The sequence below is a fragment of the Dendrobium catenatum genome, unplaced genomic scaffold (assembly GCF_001605985.2).
Source record: "Dendrobium catenatum unplaced genomic scaffold, ASM160598v2 fragScaff_scaffold_9, whole genome shotgun sequence".
Lineage (NCBI taxonomy): Eukaryota > Viridiplantae > Streptophyta > Magnoliopsida > Asparagales > Orchidaceae > Dendrobium > Dendrobium catenatum.
This window is the reverse complement of record NW_021318471.1, coordinates 2,724,532-2,738,695: the sequence shown is the minus strand read 5'-3', so window position 1 is coordinate 2,738,695 and position 14,164 is coordinate 2,724,532. Positions and strand designations below refer to the sequence as shown.

Below are 14,164 nucleotides of genomic sequence, written 5' to 3'. Positions count from 1 at the left end.
AATTTTCACAATACCAACTTTGTCTACAATCATATTTTTTATTTTTATTTTATTGAAATCTTTAACAAATTTATTTTAAATTGAGTATAACTGTAAATTAAGTAACAATTAATTGTAATGATAAATTAATTTATTGTATTTCTTTATAAAAATTTTTGAATTAATTAAATAATATTTAAAATTTTTGTATATTATTTAATTTTTAAAATTTTAGTAATTGATCTATATGTTAAAAGTTCTTAACTACCAATCAAGAGGTATTGGAATGGCAACTTATGTGAATTTGAGCCCAAGTTTCACTCTATAAAATCCCTAGCAAAATACTGATTTCCACAAACCCTTATTTCATCTTATGTAAACATATGCATACAATTACACAAATTGAATAAAGGAGATCTTCCGCAAGTAAGACTTCAAGAAAACAATTACCTATCCTTCATATGCGTTAAATCAGCTTCTTCCTTGTCCTTGGATTCAACCACACTTTTGGCATATTCTTTTACTCTTAAAGAGTTCCGAATTGCTTGTTCAAAGCCTGCATCAGTATTTCAGCATTCTTCAATTATCAATCAAAATTAAGCTAAAGAAAGATTGCTAAGGAAATAAAACAACTATTTGTTAAAGAAACCTCAATCTATTGCCTCCTATATGGAGCACAATACTGTACATTTAAGTACATGCAAGCTCTTTTAAAAGCAACAATTACCCAACTAAGAATCATAGCACTGTCTTGTTCATACCTACTATACAAAGAATGCATTGAGACAAATCTCCATGAATATAATGTTTGCAAAAACATAGAAGAAAAAGAAAATATTAAATAAGTTGTATTCATTCATTCAACAATGCAAACAATTGTGATAATGTATAGCTCAATAAATCTAATTAAAATTTCTAGCAAGCTACCTTCGCAGGCTTCACCGAATGCAATCATGACAGACTGAAAGCAATTCTTCTTAGCAGCCGAAAAACCTTCCCCACTTTTCAGAGCCTTATCAAATCTAACTTTAAAATCTTCTACAGCTTTGTATTGTAGATGCGATATCATGGAATCCCGAACAGGTTGAATAAACTGCAGTTACAAAACTTAAAAAAAGATATTATATAACAATTAAGAAGGTCAACTTGGATCATATTACAATATACAGAACTTGCCCATCATTTTCTAAAACAATATTTCTCAGCAACAACATAGACACATTTGAAGCTTTTGAATCAACAAACAAATGGTCAAAACCAAATCAAACCAAAGGTCCATTTGTGATATGAAATTATTAGCAAAACGATTAAAAACACATAGGATTTAAAATTGTGAATATTATAGAAGGAGAGCTCACTTGCTCAGATGACCAGGGGCAATAATTTGATCATGCCTCGAAATAACATCCATAAAATTCCAGGGGTTGCAAAAAGGATGCAATTGTTGAGCAAAAGAAGAATATCTCATTGAAGACAGTTTCCCTAGTTCATATGGGCAAAGTTGCTCTAATCAATATCCTACCTCACAATGAAGTGAAAATTCATTAAGGTGTAGGAATATGATCCCAAATAGTAAAGTATCTGGACGAAAAAATAGCTATTTGCAAGTTTAAGAATTGCTCGCACATTTTATTCAGCAGCACGTCGTTTCATTTAACAAGGAAATTATATTATTTTAGTGCTTTCATACACAAACAATTGCACACTTCGTAGTTACATTCCTCTGGTTTATGATCATTTGAGGACAACACTACTTTAAAAGCAAATAGCCCATATTGAATGAATGATTGAGTAAACTAAAGAGGTTTTAAATGAAAAATGAGTTGCCATATTTTATTTTATTTTAGTAAACATGCGGTATATTTCTATTTTAAAAATAAAATTAGTATATGCAATAATTTCCTAAAATTTTTTTTACCATTAGAACAATGAAAACAAAGAATGCAGATCAACCAGAGAAGCTTGACCTTTTACGAGAAACTTAGTATATTCACCGTGCTGTTTGATTCCCAAATTTTCTCATGAGATTGAAATGCAAACTAAATATTGGTATGCATCCACTCAGAAAAACATTTTTTGTGATAATACCTGAAGAAGTTTTGATTCCAATTGTCGTCTCTTTGAGGTTCTAACACTATCATCAAAATATACAGCTTCCTTGTCATAACTGTAATAAAAATCAAGCTTTTAGTGAAATTATGAAATTATTGTGATGAAAATCATAATATGTAAGCTAGCTAAACAACCAATCAGGCAGAAGTTTATTGTCAAACTGTTCAGCCAAAAAAGATTAAATAACAGTAGTTCTGAGTGAAATATTCTGATAAATCGTTCTTGAATATCAATGTCCAATACCAAAAGATATCATATGTATTTATGTTTTTGAAATTTTCAGAAAAAACTCTGTAAAAGATGGCCATCATAAATACATTATTAACCATCATTAAATACAAAATTGCTAAATAATACATAAAAGAATTTCAAAAGATATCAAAATTAACTACTATTAATGGATCCCGCATAATTTTTAAATCTTAACGTCCCAACACCATCATACAATGTTACATCTAGTTATACCCTCTAACTTTCCAATATTTTGTAACAATGCGCTAAAGCCAAGTAACAAGATAAACACTAAATTAGATATGCACATTGCCCAAATTTTTAAAGATAAATTTCCATAGGTAGAAGGGGAGTGAGCAAGAGAAAATATTTATATATAGCTGAAAGATCATGTTCGTACTTATACAAGCTTATACAGGCAAAATATGTAACTCGAAAAGTTTTTAAATTCTCAAGAGCATAAACCACTAGACTGCTTTCAAATCAAATCTATTTTTAAAATGATGATCAACCTTTTATGAAATAGCAACCCTACATTCTAGAAGCATTAACCTTTAAAAATATTTAAAAGGCATTTATCATTACATTTATCCTTTAATTTGCCAATAATTACCTAAATATAAGCTAAATATTAAATCAAGAAAAATGAAATCTTTGTGATAGCTTTTCACTAAATTTACCCTATTAACAATCTCTGATCAGCAAAAATAATTATTTCACATTCATAAAACTAAAATTTATTACCTAATCAAGCAGTTCTCCAATATAGAGCTGAGCTTCTTCGCAAAATCTGGAACAATACCATTTTGTATAGCCTCTTTAAGGTGGCGCCACTCCTGTCCAAATGCTCAAATGGATAGTAATGCCAAAAACATGCCCCATACTAGAAACTAAATAGAGAGGAATTCTTGGCCAATTACCTCATTATTCAAGAAAGATAAAGTTTTCTCATTTGCAATTTCATCACAGCGAAAAGTAGCAATCATAACCTACATTAGGCCAGCGACAAAATTAGACATTGATATATCAAAGGGGAAAAAAACTCACAAGTCATAAACAAACCCTCATCTTGTGGGCAAGTAAATCAATATCCTTGTTCTCTTTTATAACATTCCAAATTTGTTGTGCATTAAAAGAAAATCCTGATGCAGGAATAACGCCTCGTCTATCTCCAGCAAGCCCACCAAGAGCAATAGAATGAAAAAACCTTTTCCGTAGCTTTGCAACCTGTAGGGACATAATAACAAAACCTTATGAATGCCTGAATCTAGAGCAAGAATGCATATTAGAGGCATTACAACATATGAAATATTATGAAACATTAAAAAAATAGGGCGGATAATGGACTATTCAGTTAAGCTTGTGAGAAAAAAGTCAAATGTTTAAGGGTTGTGGAAAAATGTTAGACCGGTCCAGAGAGGACCGGTCCAGCCGGCCCAATCCATTGGGCCGGCTCTGTTCGTTTACGGGAGAAGAAGGCGGGCAGAAACAACAGGGAGCCGGAAACCGCAAGGAGGCAATCGGGTGGGGTCCACTTGCTTTTCAAATTGAATCTTGGAGCCAAAAGGAGTGGAAGCAAGGGTAATTAGGTCCTTTTATGTTATTTTTGAATTGTATACTTTAAGTAGGGAGAAAAGGATAGATTAGGGTTATGTTGAATTTGCTTGAAGTTTTTCTTGTTCTTCTTTGGTGGCTAGGCTCTAGATCGAATTCTAGATATTGGGAGAGTGCGATCCTCCTCTCGAATAGAGGATCCTTGTATCTTTGCTATTTTCCTTGCATCTACTAGTAAAATACAAGCTTTTTCTCCACTATTTCTCTCAGATTTGCTATTTTTTTCCACTGTTTTGTGCCAATTCCTGCTGTGGACAGCAGGTTCTCACTGTTTCTTGCGTCGAAAGTGGTTAGGAAATCTATCAAAAAATCACAATTTTGGCCATCAAACTGTAATAACAAATTTTAAAGCAAGGGTTGCATGTTCTACAAAAAGAGTAGTAGGTCCAGTATCATCTTAACGGGGATTAATTATTCTTGACTTTCTAGCCACATAATTCTGACAAAAAGAAGATTGGTGTCAAATGTAAGAAAACCACGTGAATATTTCATACTATCTTATTTCATCATCCTCTTTACATTTTAGTTCTTTTCTTTTTTATCCTTGCTCTTTTCCATCTTCTATTATTGTGGTCACTCATATATTATCTTTTCCTATTCTTCATTGCACACACTTTCCCTCCAAGCACATGCATGCTCTTTTCTTTTTTCTTCACAGCAGCATCGCTCGCAAATTTTTTACAATTGCCAACTTCTGAGTGCCACCTCAACTCCTAACCAACAAAAAATGAATAAAATATAATTAAATAAAATAAACACAAAACAATCATGTACCACCCCTCACACCACATCTTAAAAAAAAAAGAAAGAAAAAAACACAAAAAGGTGCATGCATACACATGTTAAACAAAAATGGTTACATTAGCAATAAGGTGAAGGGTGGGGTTTAGGAGTTAAACAATGCCTATTTAGAGAAGTTCCAACAAACTACTGAAAATCAAATCTCTACAATTCTCTTCTGCCAAAATCTTTTAAAATGTTCCATGATCTATTCACACCCTTTTTACGTTATAACTAGGTAATCAAATAATCAATGACATCGCATTTACCAAGAAGCATCTACCAGCAAAGGGTAGTGGTATTAACTAAAAATTTAAAATTACAATAGTACATGAGTATGTGACAATGTTATACTTAAATGCAGCTTACTACATTCCAAAGCATATGACAAGTTGGAAGCTGTGGTCCCCTGCTTACATGCTCAAGTAGAGAAAATAATTTTTTTCATAGACCCACACAAATTGGGGTTCTCCAAATGCACAACGTGTTTAAGATGCTCAGTACCAAAAATCTCACAATTCATGATAGTCATGATGTTTCCAAGAAACAAGTACTAGGCACAGACATTTTTTCAACATTCCACAAGACAAAAGATATGAATAAGAAAGGGAGACTTTAAAATGCAATAACAAAAACAAAATTTACCTGTTCCTTGAACTGTTCCTCCTTTTCTTCAAAACTTGGAAGGGCAACAACTTCTACCTATGGTTTGAAATAGATCCAAATTAAAAAAAAAAAAAACACTATTCATCAGAGATAGACGATACTTCTTATATCAATGTTTCAACTTACATTAAAAAATTCACTGAGTGGAGTATTTATATGCTCACATAGTTTTTGAACAGAATCCCAAATCTATAACAAAAAATAAAAATAAAAGCATGCTAAACAATAATAATACACTGGATATATAAAAGATAAGAAAAACAACAAATAACACGTACCTTTTGAATATCTTCCTTCAAAATATGTTCCAAGTTTTCTATAGGGGTCTACCCATGTAAAGACAAACATGCTCAGTATTTCCAGATGTATATGCAAAAAAAACTTATTCTAAATATCATAATAAGCATAAGTAAATATCATGAAATAGAAAGTACCAAAATGGTTAAATATCACTCACTTTATTCTTGTCACGTATGATAAAGAGTAAGGTGGTTTTATGAGGACTAAATAATCGCATGATGACCTATTAAGAAAAGCAGCAATGTAAATTCAGGTGAACTACAGCAAATACTATATTGTTCCATCAGAGATAGAACCAACGCTTACTTGGAATACAGTTCTTAAAAGAGGTCTGTTAGCAGCGTGCTCACATCCAATATCATGACACCACCTGTGATATGATCATAAGAAAATAATAATTGAAGCATCATCAGATAAAATAAATAGATCAGAAGGCTTACATATTTATCAATACTATATCTGAAACTGCAAAAGCAAAAAGAGCACTCTGCTTACCAAATGAGGTATCATCCTGAAAAAGGCATAAAAATCAAAGTTACAACTTAAACGTTTAAAGAACTGCAAAATGGTGGAAGCAATTTAGATGTACCATGCACAACAAATATCAGAAACATACTAAAGCAACACTTTACTGCTTGCATGAGAAGCCAAGCCCATAATGCTAACTACGCTTTTGATTTAGGCTTTTGCATTTTTATTAAATTCAACATCTCCAACGATGTGAGACACAATTTGACAAATGTGCGGTATTTTTTTCAACATAAATTCAAGGTCGAAATAATCTAAGAATGTAATTTTTTTTCTAGCAGTAGCATAGGGTACCCTATTCTGTCCAAGTCAAAAAGTAACAACTTCACATAGTATAAGTTTAGAGGATTATAATTGTATGCAAGGGTTATAAATTATTTGACATCGACTAATATTTTACTTTGTTTGTAAAATTATAAATACACCAACGCTCATTGCTACAATTTGTTTTGATTTTCAAGTAAACAAAAATTCACATATCTATGATGAACAATTCTGATAGAAAGATTTGAAAAATGAAAACATGTAAATCACTAAGAAAGATTTAAATAATGTGTAATTAGAACATTGAGCATTCAGAAATTAAATGTAAAACATGAAATTGAAAAAAAAAAATTTATGCCCAATTTAAGAAAAATTATGCTCAAAAGAGTCGAATCTTAAAGCTACCTCTCCATGCCCTCTTCCATCAGAACCCTCCAAATCCATGATAATAGTACAAGGTTCAATATCCACACACCTTGCCAGCCAAACTCCTTTAGTAGTTTGAGACCTGAAATACAAAATAACAATAACAATAATAATAATATAAGTATATATTCACATTAAAAATACATTTAAGTTACGAAATATCAAAAGATGATAAGAACTTGCCTCCCCTTGAATGCATCCATCTCTCTGAACTTTGTATGGAAAAGATGGTTGAGAAGAGTGCTCTTTCCTATTAAAAGAGTGAAAATTAAAGCTATTTAAAGATTTTAAAAAAATATATCTAAATACAAATTACCCTCCAGACAGTATTTGTCAAAAACAATGTTAAACAATAGCATAAGGTATTGCATGACACAGACATTGACAATTAAATGAATGCATCCAAATAATCCATAATAAAGTTTTGTAACTAAGTGTCATATCCATGAAGCTCCCGAAATGTGAGGTCTGGGTGGAATTGATATGCAAAAACTTAGCCTTATAATTGCAAAAAGACTTTCCATGACTCAAATTTGTGACTCAAATCACAATGGGGGCACTTCACGATAGATCTAGAGCTAACATCCATGTTTTATAACTAAATCATACAAAATCAATAATGCACCACAAGTGATTAAGGATGCTTCCTTTTTTTTAGACTTTTCATAAATAGAGGAGCACCTAAGTGATAAAAAAGAAAAAAAGTTAATAAAAGAAAATCATTTCTAATTATAGATAATAGATAAAAGTGATTATCAAATCAAAAGCAGCGCAAATAAAAGACACCCTTTAAGGACAAGGGCTGCACAATATGAGCATTTATGCAACTGATTATAAAGTATCAACTTATGAAGCCCTCTCTTCGGTTGACAATTTATGTCACAAATAGCTTGCCAGGATAAAATATCATGTTGAGCATTATGATATAAAACAAAGCAACAATTACTCTCACAGTGATTGGCAAGCAACTCAACAAGTGCTTTTTTTATGATCATGCTTATGAGACATACATCGGGCTATGATTTTCATTATATTTACCGCACAAAATAATATTACAAAACATTATTTGAAAAGCAACGTGGAAACAACACGTAGAAAAGATGACTAAGGCAAGCCCAAACTTTTGCCCACCTTTTATACAAGCCGCTACCGCTTGAATGTAAATTTTATGTAATTATTCCTCTGTCCTAAATATTTTTATAATTAAATGCAATAATTTAGGAAAATCTAGCTCTAGCTAATAATCTGATGGAAAAAACCTGACTTCTAAATTCCTATTCTACCTTCTTTTGCTATGAGTGAACAAAAATTTCAAATATACAAATAAGCCGCAGCGAATAAAATTGCATAAATTCTATATCAATAACTCATCTCTTAAAACTTGTGTGGAAAAATTTTATATGTCAGAGCATTGAGCCATGATGACTGAAAATGATTTTTTTCTCTCCTTTAAGGGTGGCAAGAAAAGGTACAAATAATTACCAAAAAATCCATGAAATTAAAGTGAAGAGTCTAAAGACATACAATTAACAATAATGTGTGATACCTAAACAAATTGTGAAATGTTACTTTCATAGCAGAAATAAAAAATAGAAAAATTAATCTAAAGAATGAACCAAGCAACATACCACTGATCTGAGGTCCTATTATGGAGACTATAGCATATGAGACACATTCACCAAGTTCCATAGTCTTCATGAAATTCTCCATTCCAGAGACATTATATGCGCCATCTCCATCAATTATTTGGGTAGAACAGCTACTATCCCCCATATCTGTGAACAAAATGACATGCATGTATTTAAGAATAAACTCACTCCATGGTTAAGTCTGACGGTATAAATTTCTTGAAAGAAAAATCTAACAACTGTTTTTTATTCCTAACTCATTAACAAATATGAAGCAAGCAAACAATAACTAACTGCTTGATTTTTGGTGACTAACATAAGGCAACAGTCTATAAAGTTAAGTGTTTAGCAATAAAAAATAGAGAGAACAATAAAAAACAAAATATGGGCATAGTGTGATGTATAGAAAACAAGAAATAGAAATAAAACAAGAACACCTAAAAGTTAACCCAAAAAAAGAGAAAATTCAAACAGAGACAATGGATGAAGGCAGTTGATCGATTAATATACATTCCACGCATATGATCGGTCATTCAAGACATTTACCTAATCAAAATGAAAAAAGGATCAAAATGGTCCTTTAATTCTTCATGAGGAACCAAAATGGTCCCAACCTATATCAAAGGATCATTTTGATTCCCAACTCTTTTAAAATATTAAAATAATCATATGATAATTCAAGTCTTGCATGACCACAACAATAAACTTCCTCATATATTTATCATCAAGATATATGTCACACTCAAAAAAATCGCATACAATAACACAAGTTTGAAATGATATATGAAATTCTTTTAAACATGAAATGGATTTTCACATGCTCTAGGGTCCTATGTATAACCCAAGAAAACTCGAAATTGTAATTTCTCACAAACCCAAAATTTGGCTAAAATACTGTTAGACCGGTCCCTAGTGGACCGGCCCAACTCCAACCGGCCCCTTCAAAGAGGTCGGTTCTTTGCTACAAGAGAAGAGGCGGCGGCATAGAGAGAGAGAAAGGAGTGGGACCCATTAGGGATTCAAATTCAAACTAATTGGAGGCAAAAGAGGGGGCGGCAAGGGCAAGGGAGTAATTTGGCTTTAATAATTAATTGTATGCCTTAAGTATGGAGGGGGATTAGGGTTAGGGTCATGCTTTGATTTGTTTCTTTTGTTCTCCTGAAGTTTCTTTGCCGTCTTGGGCTCTAGACTCATCGTCTAGAGATTAGGAGAGAACGATCCTCCTCTCGAATCGAGGATCAATTGTATCTTGCTTTGTCTTTGCTTTTGCTTTGAATCCACTATTACAATCTATCATTTTCAATTGATTTCATCGAGCTTACTGCATTATTTCCGTTGTTTTTATCAATTATTGTTAGGGTTGCTTGCAAACTCAAGTATTTCCTCTTGGATTTCTTGCAAACTCAAGTATTTCCTATCAAATTGGTATCAAAGCGTTGTCTTGGGATCATCGGCGATTGAAATTCTAAAATTTCAATGGTGAAATTTCATCCGGAAGAAGATCTTCTAGTGATTCTTGGGAAGAAACATGGCCGGGAAGAAGGTTGAAGCTTCGAAAAGAGCAATTGGGCAACTTAATCAAATTTGGAGGAAAATTTTTTCTGATGTTCAAAATCAGATTTCATCCAATAATGAAAGGATGGAAGGGAAATTCGCCATGATGGAAGAGATGTTGAAGAAATTGCTAGAAGTGAAGACCCAATCCGACAAAATCGAAAGCAAAGGAAACCATCAACGGTCATGGAAGAGGTGGAAACCCTAACATATTTAGGAGAAGGGAAATCCAAAAGTGGAGATCTTGGAGGGTGAGGAGGGAATCCCTCCTCTAGAATCACTTTCTAGGAAGGAGATGAGCACAGGTTTCAAAAGAAGGGTTGTTGATTTTGTAGAGAGAAGGGAGGATTTTTACCGCAAAGGTGCTGAGTTTGAAAGAAGAAGAGGGGAATTTGATTTTGGAGGGGTTGGGAATGATCGTCGGAGGGAAGATCGTGACAACTAGGGAGCACCTCTTCACGGAATGGGAGGTTATGCATCATTCAAAGGTAACGGGGATGACCCGAAGGTGAGGAAAAAGATGTCCATCTTTGAGGACGAGGATGGCCATGGCTTGATCTATAAGGTGGAATGATACTTTACCGTCAACGGGTTAACATAGGAAGAGAAACTGACGGCAGCATGACTATGTTTGGAGGAGAAGGCATTAGCATGGTACCAATGGCGTTACATGAGGCAACCCATCCGGAGCTGAATGGAGTTCAAAGAGTGCTTACTAGAATGTTTTCGAACAGGAAAGGGAGGAGACTTTTATGAGCAATTCTTTGCCTTAACACAGGTGTACCGTGACAGATTCGAGTGCTTGGCCAACATATTAGACTGGCTCTCTGAGAGTGTGCTAGAGAAGAACTTTATGAAAGGGCTTAAATCGGAGATACGGGCAGTGGTTAGGGTGATAAGGCCAAGAGATTTGGGGGATGCCATGGAGCTAGCATAGTTGGTGGAGGATCAAAAACAACTAGAGAGAGGGGCTGGGGGGAGCAACTCAGGGGGGATCGTAAAGGATGACCACCACACCTTCTTAGCTCACAAGGGGCCAGCGCCAAGAAGTCTGAAGAAAGTGCCCAAGGAGAGAGCTGGAGGAGGGGGGAAATGTGGGAAATTTCAAAAGGCTGGTTGAGAAGGAGATATATGAGAAGAGGGTAAAGGGATTGTATTTTAGATGTAATGAGAGGTACATGCCAGGGCATAGGTGTAAGGACCAAACACTTCAAATTTTCACCGTCTGTGATGACGAGGAAGCTGAAGAGGGAGGTGGGAGTGGGTTAGAGATGGAGGAAGATGAGAAGTTGCATCTGGATGTGATGAAGGTTTCCCTAAACTCAATGGTAGTATTTACTATGAATCACACTATGAAAGTGAAGGGAGAGATAGCTGATAGAGAGGTCGTGGGGAAACCCACAATTTCATCTCCACCCGGATTGTTGATCTGATGGGGGTGAAATTAGTGGATACAATAGGTTATGGGGTGATGATGGGCACGGGAAAGGTAGAAATGGATAGAGGAGTTTGTATGGGAGTGATATTGACCATTCAGGGGATACAAGTGAGGAATTATTTTCTTTCCTTTGAGTTTGGGAGCACTGATGTCATCTTAGGGATAAAGTGGTTGCAGGTCGTGAGAGATACCAAGGTCAATTGGGGAACACTGAGAATGAAATTGGTAGTAGGGGGAAGAAAAAGGTGATGAAAGGTTGTCAAAGACTAGGGTATCTCTCAAGTCTTTGATCAGGACTATAGAGGAGGTGGGTGGAGGATATTTGGAGGAGCAACACAGTTTGGAGGGAGCTAGATTAGAAGAGGGAAGAGACATACCCCTCTCCATTTAGCCGCTGATTCATCAATTCCATTAGATATTTCAACCACCTCAGGGATTGCCACCACAGAGGGAGCAGGAGCAAGACATCACCTTGAGGGAAGGTGTGTCACCCATCAGCGTCAGACCCTACTGATATCCTCAATTTCAGAAGGATGAGATTGAGAAGTTGATTAGAGAGATGCTGGAGGTGGGAATTATCAAACCCAGTGTGAGCTCTTTCTCTAATCCAATCTTACTAGTGAAGAAAAAAGATGGAAGCTACAGGTTTTGTGTGGACTATAGGGAAATCAACAAGGAAATTATGCCGGACAAATTTCCTATACCAATAATTGATGAGTTGTTGGATGAGTTAAGTGGAGCAATGATTTTCTAGAAGATTAATATGAAGTCAGGATATCATCAAATCAGGATGAAGGCGGAAGATGTGCCAAAGATAGCTTTCAAAACTAATGAGGGGCACTAGGAGTTCCTGGTGATATCTTTTGGTCTCACCAACACTCCAACCACTTTCTAATCACTCATGAACAAGGTTTTCAAACATTACCTCCGGAGGTTTGTCTTGAGCATTTGAGGAGGGTGTTGGAGTTATTGCAGGAGCATCAGCTGAGAGCTAACCTGTAGAAGTATTGTTTTGCCCAGACCAGTGTGGAGTATTTGAGTCATATTGTGTCCAAAGAAGGGGTGGCAACCGATCAGTCAAAGATTGAGGCTATGTTAAGGTGGCCCTTGCTTAAGAATTTGAAGGAGCTGAGAGGATTCTTATGACTGACGAAGTACTATAGGAGGTTTGTAAAAAGGTAAAGCACTATAGCATGGCCACTGACAGAGCAGATGAAGAAAGATGGGTTCTTATAGGGGGAGGAGGCCACAACAGCATTTGAGAGACTGAAGAAGACTATGACTACTATATCAGTAATGACTTTACCAGACTTCACTCAGGCCTTCATAGTGGAGACAGATGCTTCAAATTATGGAATGGAGGCAGTACTCATGCAGAATCGTCGACCCATTGCCTACTTCAGCCAGGTGTTGACAGCCAGAGCCAGGCTGAAATCAATCTATGAGAGGGAGTTGATGACCATCATCTTAGCCATCCAGAAGTGACAACCCTACCTGCTAGGTAGGCATTTCATTATCAGAACCGACTAGAGGAGCCTGAAGTACTTGTTGGAGCAGCGAATGGTGACTGAGGAGAATTAGAGGTGGCTGTCCAAATTGTTGGAGTATGATTTTAAAATCCAATATCGACTAGGAATGAAGAAAAAGGCAGCAGATGCCTTGTCAAGATGTATGGGGGAGTTGTAGACAGTGGCAGCATCAATTTCTTTGATGCTAGATTAGGAGACCATCAAGGAGGAGAGCACTAGAGATTACGAGTTGGGAAAGGTCATGCCAAATTTACTGAGGGAATGGGGTAGCCACCAGGGTACTCACTAGAGGGGGACAAACTATCCATGGACTTCATAGATGGGCTGCCCCGTTCAAAAGGCTTCACGATGATTTTGGAGGTGGTGGACAGATTAAGCACGTATGCTCATTTCAATCCCCTCCGACATCCATACACCGCAGTAACAGTGGCTTCAGCTTTCATCACAGAGGTGGTCTGATTGCATTGAGTACCAGAGGCGATAGTATCAGATAGAGATAAGGTGTTCATCAGCCATTTTTTTAGGGAGTTGTTCAAATTACAGAGGACAGTTATAAAAAGGAGCATCGCCTACCACCCACAGATGGATGACCAAATAAAAGTAATAAACAGGAGCTTGGAGACCTACCTGAGATACTTTGTGTCTGAGACACCCATTGTATGGGCCAAGTGGTTATCATGGGCCGAATACTGGTACAACACCTCTTATCATTCCGCTTCTTAGATGACCCCATTTAAAGTGTTGTACGGAAGAGATCCTCCTCACTTTGTGCACTTTGGGAGTACCAGTACTCTAGTTTCTTCAGTGGATGAGTACTTGGAGGAGAGGAACAGAGTGCTAGAGTTGAAGAGGCATGTACTGAGAGCTCAACAGATTATGAAAAAACAAGCTGATGGGCATAGGAAGGACATCCAGTTCGAAGTAGAGGAGAGGGTGTTCTTGAAGCTCCGACCATACAGACAGAAGACAATCGCCAATAGGAAGAATGAGAAGCTTGCTCCAAAGTACTTTGAACCTTATGAAGTACTGGAGAAGCTGGAACGGTAGCATATCGGCTGAAACTACCACCAACGACGACTATACATCCAATTATTCATGTATCTCAGTCGATAAGG

General features: G+C 35.7%; 1 protein-coding gene across 1 annotated transcript; it reads right to left on the bottom strand.

The window, feature by feature from the left end:
- Positions 1-258: 258 nt before the first annotated feature.
- On the bottom strand, positions 259-8,673 carry LOC110110288 (protein ROOT HAIR DEFECTIVE 3-like). The gene is made up of 15 exons (XM_020841684.2): positions 8,529-8,673; positions 7,084-7,150; positions 6,880-6,982; positions 6,123-6,193; positions 5,989-6,052; positions 5,840-5,905; positions 5,661-5,708; positions 5,509-5,571; positions 5,362-5,418; positions 3,385-3,549; positions 3,243-3,311; positions 3,067-3,158; positions 2,068-2,146; positions 907-1,072; positions 259-535 (listed from the first exon to the last, which is right to left on the bottom strand). Exons 1-15 carry the CDS (start codon positions 8,671-8,673, stop codon positions 426-428), a joined length of 1,365 nt encoding a protein of 454 aa, XP_020697343.1. The 3' UTR covers positions 259-425.
- Between the last annotated feature and the right edge of the window lie 5,491 nt (positions 8,674-14,164).